Source organism: Argiope bruennichi, chromosome 6 (genome assembly GCF_947563725.1).
Source record: "Argiope bruennichi chromosome 6, qqArgBrue1.1, whole genome shotgun sequence".
Lineage (NCBI taxonomy): Eukaryota > Metazoa > Arthropoda > Arachnida > Araneae > Araneidae > Argiope > Argiope bruennichi.
This window is the reverse complement of record NC_079156.1, coordinates 42,656,101-42,664,632: the sequence shown is the minus strand read 5'-3', so window position 1 is coordinate 42,664,632 and position 8,532 is coordinate 42,656,101. Positions and strand designations below refer to the sequence as shown.

General features: G+C 31.2%; 1 protein-coding gene across 1 annotated transcript in view; it reads right to left on the bottom strand.

Annotated features, from left to right (window-relative positions):
• Positions 1-6,107: 6,107 nt before the first annotated feature.
• Positions 6,108-8,532, bottom strand: part of LOC129971725 (uncharacterized) — a 1,062,831-nt gene continuing 1,060,406 nt past the window's right edge. The window contains exon 8 of the mRNA XM_056085702.1: positions 6,108-6,332. Coding sequence (XP_055941677.1) covers positions 6,108-6,332 — 225 coding nt within the window. The remainder of the gene's footprint in view (positions 6,333-8,532) is intronic.

Here is an 8,532-nt window from a genome sequence, read left to right as displayed (position 1 = left end):
AGAGAAGCCATCTCACAAAAATTTGAGGTATCAGTAGTTTATCATCCTATGGCGACAATGTTAGTATTAGAAAAATTAACGAGATGGCGCTATATGACATTGTCAACATGAAAGCAGATAGAAAAAGGCTCTAACAGTTAGTAATATAGTCTAGACATGTTTTATATAAGAAAAAGATTTGGTAATGTATCAAGAGAAGCCATCTCACAAAAATTTGAGGTATCAGTAGGTTATCATCCTTTGGCGACAATGTTAGTATAACAAAAATTAACGTGATGGCGCAATATGACATTGCCAACATGAAAGCAGATAGAAAAAAAGGCTCTAACAACTAGTAATATAATCTAGACATGTTTTATATAAGAAAAGGATGTGGTAATGTATCAAGAGAAGGCATCTCACAAAAATTGGAGGTATCAGTAGGTTATCATCCTTTGGCGACGATGTTAGTATTACAAAAATTAACGAGATGGCGCTATATGACATTGTCAACATGAAAGCAGATAGAAAAAGGCTCTAACAGTTAGTAATATAGTCTAGACATGTTTTATATAAGAAAAGGATGTGGTAATGTATCAAGAGAAGCCATCTCACAAAAATTTGAGGTATCAGTAGTTTATCATCCTATGGCGACAATGTTAGTATTAGAAAAATTAACGAGATGGCGCTATATGACATTGTCAACATGAAAGCAGATAGAAAAAGGCTCTAACAGTTAGTAATATAGTCTAGACATGTTTTATATAAGAAAAAGATTTGGTAATGTATCAAGAGAAGCCATCTCACAAAAATTTGAGGTATCAGTAGTTTATCATCCTATGGCGACAATGTTAGTATTAGAAAAATTAACGAGATGGCGCTATATGACATTGTCAACATGAAAGCAGATAGAAAAAGGCTCTAACAGTTAGTAATATAGTCTAGACATGTTTTATATAAGAAAAGGATGTGGTAATGTATCAAGAGAAGCCATCTCACAAAAATTTGAGGTATCAGTAGTTTATCATCCTATGGCGACAATGTTAGTATTAGAAAAATTAACGAGATGCCGCTATATGACATTATCAACATGAAAGCAGATAGAAAAAAAGGCTCTAACAACTAGTAATATAATCTAGACATGTTTTATATAAGAAAAGGATGTGGTAATGTATCAAGAGAAGCCATCTCACAAAAATTTGAGGTATCAGTAGTTTATCATCCTATGGCGACAACGTTAGTATTAGAAAAATTAACGAGATGGCGCTATATGACATTGTCAACATGAAAGCAGATAGAAAAAGGCTCTAACAGTTAGTAATATAGTCTAGACATGTTTTATATAAGAAAAGGATGTGGTAATGTATCAAGAGAAGCCATCTCACAAAAATTTGAGGTATCAGTAGTTTATCATCCTATGGCGACAATGTTAGTATTAGAAAAATTAACGAGATGGCGCTATATGACATTGTCAACATGAAAGCAGATAGAAAAAGGCTCTAACAGTTAGTAATATAGTCTAGACATGTTTTATATAAGAAAAAGATTTGGTAATGTATCAAGAGAAGCCATCTCACAAAAATTTGAGGTATCAGTAGGTTATCATCCTTTGGCGACAATGTTAGTATAACAAAAATTAACGTGATGGCGCAATATGACATTGCCAACATGAAAGCAGATAGAAAAAAAGGCTCTAACAACTAGTAATATAATCTAGACATGTTTTATATAAGAAAAGGATGTGGTAATGTATCAAGAGAAGGCATCTCACAAAAATTGGAGGTATCAGTAGGTTATCATCCTTTGGCGACGATGTTAGTATTACAAAAATTAACGAGATGGCGCTATATGACATTGTCAACATGAAAGCAGATAGAAAAAGGCTCTAACAGTTAGTAATATAGTCTAGACATGTTTTATATAAGAAAAGGATGTGGTAATGTATCAAGAGAAGCCATCTCACAAAAATTTGAGGTATCAGTAGTTTATCATCCTATGGCGACAATGTTAGTATTAGAAAAATTAACGAGATGGCGCTATATGACATTGTCAACATGAAAGCAGATAGAAAAAGGCTCTAACAGTTAGTAATATAGTCTAGACATGTTTTATATAAGAAAAAGATTTGGTAATGTATCAAGAGAAGCCATCTCACAAAAATTTGAGGTATCAGTAGTTTATCATCCTATGGCGACAATGTTAGTATTAGAAAAATTAACGAGATGGCGCTATATGACATTGTCAACATGAAAGCAGATAGAAAAAGGCTCTAACAGTTAGTAATATAGTCTAGACATGTTTTATATAAGAAAAGGATGTGGTAATGTATCAAGAGAAGCCATCTCACAAAAATTTGAGGTATCAGTAGTTTATCATCCTATGGCGACAATGTTAGTATTAGAAAAATTAACGAGATGCCGCTATATGACATTATCAACATGAAAGCAGATAGAAAAAAAGGCTCTAACAACTAGTAATATAATCTAGACATGTTTTATATAAGAAAAGGATGTGGTAATGTATCAAGAGAAGCCATCTCACAAAAATTTGAGGTATCAGTAGTTTATCATCCTATGGCGACAATGTTAGTATTAGAAAAATTAACGAGATGGCGCTATATGACATTGTCAACATGAAAGCAGATAGAAAAAGGCTCTAACAGTTAGTAATATAGTCTAGACATGTTTTATATAAGAAAAGGATGTGGTAATGTATCAAGAGAAGCCATCTCACAAAAATTTGAGGTATCAGTAGTTTATCATCCTATGGCGACAATGTTAGTATTAGAAAAATTAACGAGATGGCGCTATATGACATTGTCAACATGAAAGCAGATAGAAAAAGGCTCTAACAGTTAGTAATATAGTCTAGACATGTTTTATATAAGAAAAAGATTTGGTAATGTATCAAGAGAAGCCATCTCACAAAAATTTGAGGTATCAGTAGGTTATCATCCTTTGGCGACAATGTTAGTATAACAAAAATTAATGAGATGGCGCAATATGACATTGCCAACATGAAAGCAGATAGAAAAAAAGGCTCTAACAACTAGTAATATAATCTAGACATGTTTTATATAAGAAAAGGATGTGGTAATGTATCAAGAGAAGCCATCTCACAAAAATTTGAGGTATCAGTAGGTTATCATCCTTTGGCGACGATGTTAGTATTACAAAAATTTACGAGATGGTGCTATATGACATTGTAAATATGAAAGCAGATAGAAAAAAAGGCTCTAACAACTAGTAATATAATCTAGACATGTTTTATATAAGAAAAGGATGTGGTAATGTATGAAGAGAAGCCATCTCTAAAAAATTTGAGGTATCAGTAGGTTATCATCCTTTGGCGACGATGTTAGTATTACAAAAATTTACGAGATGGTGCTATATGACATTGTCAACATGAAAGCAGATAGAAAAAAAAGGCTCTAACAACTAGTAATATAATCTAGACATGTTTTATATAAGAAAAGGATGTGGTAATGTATCAAGAGAAGCCATCTCACAAAAATTTGAGGTATCAGTAGTTTATCATCCTATGGCGACAATGTTAGTATTAGAAAAATTAACGAGATGGCGCTATATGACATTGTCAACATGAAAGCAGATAGAAAAAGGCTCTAACAGTTAGTAATATAGTCTAGACATGTTTTATATAAGAAAAAGATTTGGTAATGTATCAAGAGAAGCCATCTCACAAAAATTTGAGGTATCAGTAGTTTATCATCCTATGGCGACAATGTTAGTATTACAAAAATTAACGAGATGACGCTATATGACATTGTCAACATGAAAGCAGATAGAAAAAGGCTCTAACAGTTAGTAATATAGTCTAGACATGTTTTATATAAGAAAAAGATTTGGTAATGTATCAAGAGAAGCCATCTCACAAAAATTTGAGGTATCAGTAGGTTATCATCCTTTGGCGACAATGTTAGTATAACAAAAATTAACGAGATGCCGCTATATGACATTATCAACATGAAAGCAGATAGAAAAAAAGGCTCTAACAACTAGTAATATAATCTAGACATGTTTTATATAAGAAAAGGATGTGGTAATGTATCAAGAGAAGCCATCTCACAAAAATTTGAGGTATCAGTAGTTTATCATCCTATGGCGACAATGTTAGTATTAGAAAAATTAACGAGATGGCGCTATATGACATTGTCAACATGAAAGCAGATAGAAAAAGGCTCTAACAGTTAGTAATATAGTCTAGACATGTTTTATATAAGAAAAGGATGTGGTAATGTATCAAGAGAAGCCATCTCACAAAAATTTGAGGTATCAGTAGTTTATCATCCTATGGCGACAATGTTAGAATTAGAAAAATTAACGAGATGGCGCTATATGACATTGTCAACATGAAAGCAGATAGAAAAAGGCTCTAACAGTTAGTAATATAGTCTAGACATGTTTTATATAAGAAAAAGATTTGGTAATGTATCAAGAGAAGCCATCTCACAAAAATTTGAGGTATCAGTAGGTTATCATCCTTTGGCGACAATGTTAGTATAACAAAAATTAACGAGATGGCGCAATATGACATTGCCAACATGAAAGCAGATAGAAAAAAAGGCTCTAACAACTAGTAATATAATCTAGACATGTTTTATATAAGAAAAGGATGTGGTAATGTATCAAGAGAAGGCATCTCACAAAAATTGGAGGTATCAGTAGGTTATCATCCTTTGGCGACGATGTTAGTATTACAAAAATTAACGAGATGGCGCTATATGACATTGTCAACATGAAAGCAGATAGAAAAAGGCTCTAACAGTTAGTAATATAGTCTAGACATGTTTTATATAAGAAAAAGATTTGGTAATGTATCAAGAGAAGGCATCTCACAAAAATTTGAGGTATCAGTAGTTTATCATCCTATGGCGACAATGTTAGTATTAGAAAAATTAACGAGATGGCGCTATATGACATTGTCAACATGAAAGCAGATAGAAAAAGGCTCTAACAGTTAGTAATATAGTCTAGACATGTTTTATATAAGAAAAAGATTTGGTAATGTATCAAGAGAAGGCATCTCACAAAAATTTGAGGTATCAGTAGGTTATCATCCTTTGGCGACAATGTTAGTATTACAAAAATTAACGAGATGGCGCTATATGACATTGTCAACATGAAAGCAGATAGAAAAAGGCTCTAACAGTTAGTAATATAGTCTAGACATGTTTTATATAATAAAAAGATTTGGTAATGTATCAAGAGAAGCCATCTCACAAAAATTTGAGGTATCAGTAGGTTATCATCCTTTGGCGACGATGTTAGTATTACAAAAATTTACGAGATGCCGCTATATGACATTATCAACATGAAAGCAGATAGAAAAAAAGGCTCTAACAACTAGTAATATAATCTAGACATGTTTTATATAAGAAAAGGATGTGGTAATGTATCAAGAGAAGCCATCTCACAAAAATTTGAGGTATCAGTAGGTTATCATCCTTTGGCGACGATGTTAGTATTACAAAAATTTACGAGATGGTGCTATATGACATTGTAAATATGAAAGCAGATAGAAAAAAAGGCTCTAACAACTAGTAATATAATCTAGACATGTTTTATATAAGAAAAGGATGTGGTAATGTATGAAGAGAAGCCATCTCTAAAAAATTTGAGGTATCAGTAGGTTTTCATCCTTTGGCGACGATGTTAGTATTACAAAAATTTACGAGATGGTGCTATATGACATTGTCAACATGAAAGCAGATAGAAAAAAAAGGCTCTAACAACTAGTAATATAATCTAGACATGTTTTATATAAGAAAAGGATGTGGTAATGTATCAAGAGAAGCCATCTCACAAAAATTTGAGGTATCAGTAGGTTATCATCCTTTGGCGACAATGTTAGTATAACGAAAATTAAAGAGATGGCGCTATATGACATTGCCAACATGAAAGCAGATAGAAAAAGATTGTAACAGCTAGTAATATAGTCTAGACATGTTTTATATAAGAAAAAGATTTGGTAATGTAACAAGAGAAGTTCTCACAGAATCTTAAGAAAAGTTTTATCTTTTGGAAATATTAATCAGTGTCATAATCTTAATTCATGCCAAGAATCAATGAAATTCTCATCAGAATTCTTTTTATTTCTCGGATTATTTATCATCTTACTTTTTCAGGGAGTTTCGTCTCTTCTTTCGCTCGTTTCTCAGGCTCCGGAGGTGTTATCTTACACTTTCTTATTGTTATCTCCACCGCGTTTGATCTCTCAAGGAAATCTTCTTGAGACTCGTGTTTCATTATCGGGGTGGTTTCGCGGGCAATTGAAGAAATCTTCCGGTGCTCCCTGTCCACTGTTCTTGACACCGGACGATCTCCAATTAAAACCTGGAAAGAGAAAGAAGAAATTATAATAAGGAAGAACGTAGAGTATTCTTTTTTTTTCATTCATTACTTTTTGTTTTTGTTGTGGAAAACAGTCGATGTTCGTTACCTGCTTCTTTTATTTATACATTCCTTTGTATTCATCATTCGGTTCTTCTTGTTTTTATATCTTTTTGGAATCCTATTTTAATTTTCTTCGTTAACGAAACTTAGTTTCGGGTTCGAAATGAAGTTGATTTTCTTTTTGCTTTTCCTTCAGGGATAACAACGACAACAAACTGACTGATATTTTTCTTTCAGAAATAAAATATTGACTGATACTTTTCTTTTATTTATATATTTCCTGCAAAGAGGAAACTTATTTTCTTTTTATCTCTTTCATTGATCATATTGGGATTTTTTTTTTCATTGAAATTCGAATTTCTTAGATGATGCATAGGATTGTTTGATGAAGCATTTTTATTGCTTCTACAAGAATTTCTTTTTGGAATAGAAGGATTTCAATTTTAACTGTAAAAGAATCCATATAGAATATTTTATAACTAGGGTCTATATCCGTTGCATATAAAGTACATACAAAGAATTAATAAGAAATGAAAATATGTGCGTGGATTGGCTCTCTGCAAGACAGATTGTTTAACCCTTTAAAGGGCCATTTTTTTCTAGTCATATTATGTTAAAATATTTTTAAGCTTGAAATTAGAATAAGAAAAGAGATTCATTTAGCTTATTAGATAAATTTAATTTGGTTAATTAATAATTAAGTATCAAATCAAGACACATAATTTTGTGTAAAATAAAGAACTAAAGCATCTAAGTTTCTGTCTTTCTAAAATAATTTGTCAGAACTTATGCCAACCAACATAAATTCATACAAAGATGGATAAATTTGGTGGGAAGCATACTTCTCACGGTCCTAGAAAGGGTTAACTTAGAGCTTCTAAATTAAACATATATATATTTTGACTGGACATATGCGCCTTATAATGAAATTTTAAAATTTTCAGTTAATAAATAATTAAGAGATTATAATGAATTTCACAAAAACTCCTTAAGATAGTTTTATATGAAACTTAAAAAGATAATTTTTGAAACTTTGTACAAACAATGATGAAGAAAAAAACACCATGTACAATGTACACAATGGTGTAGAAAAGTATTTTTCTACACCATTTTAAAATTTAAAAAAATTTCTTTTTAATGATTAATTTGTTTTGAAATTTTTTAATGCGATAATTTTTGAGTGTGATTTTTGTGATAATTATTTTAAAAATAATTGTATGCATAATTTCCAACGATAGATTTCATAATTGCAATGAAATTCAAATAGTTTCCATTGTTTCATCAAATATTTAATCGCTTGATTTCCCCCAATTATTGAAAAGTGAGAAAGAAATATTTTGATAATTATTTACTCAGTTCATACCAGGAATCTGAAAGTGAAATTGCATTACTACAAATGACAACGTGCAATTTGAAATAGCTTACTCAGAACTACGGTACTTGACAGCATTATGTCACAGGATCCGATACCATTAAGAAATACTCATGGACATGACAAAAAAAAAATAAACAAGTGGGAAAACTATAAAAATAACATCCACTTAATTTGATTTCTAGCATAATTTAACGCTTAAAAATATTGAGGTAATTGTGAATATCATCTTATGATTATGAGATTTAATTGAAATTAAACAAAATCGATATTACTGGTGAACCGAAGACTAAAAGTGGCCAGTAAGAATAACAAATGGTGCACAAAGATGCATGTTTCATTAATATAATTTACCTTTCAAACTAAAGGCTAAAATTCATTTTGCCCGATTTAATTTTATTCCACAATAAACTGTTTGTGCGAAAGTTAATGTGAATATAATTAATTTTTTACAATTATATAACATCAGTAAATATTTACATTGGATTTTTAAATACAATTTATGTATTTAATGTTTAATAAATTTGCTTTGCAAGTTACATTTTGATTCATTTATTTTTGAAATATATTGTTATAGCATTATTCTGCAATCATCATTAGAGATTCTGTATGTAGCATTCCGACTATGTGTTTCTACATATGATTTTGTTTTTGGCATGTTTTCCCTTCCTTAAAATATAACGAGATGCTTCCGAATTACTCTGTATATTGATGATGATGTCGTGTCCGCGCTGCCACGGAAAGAGGGTGCAGTAGTTTCTGATGGTA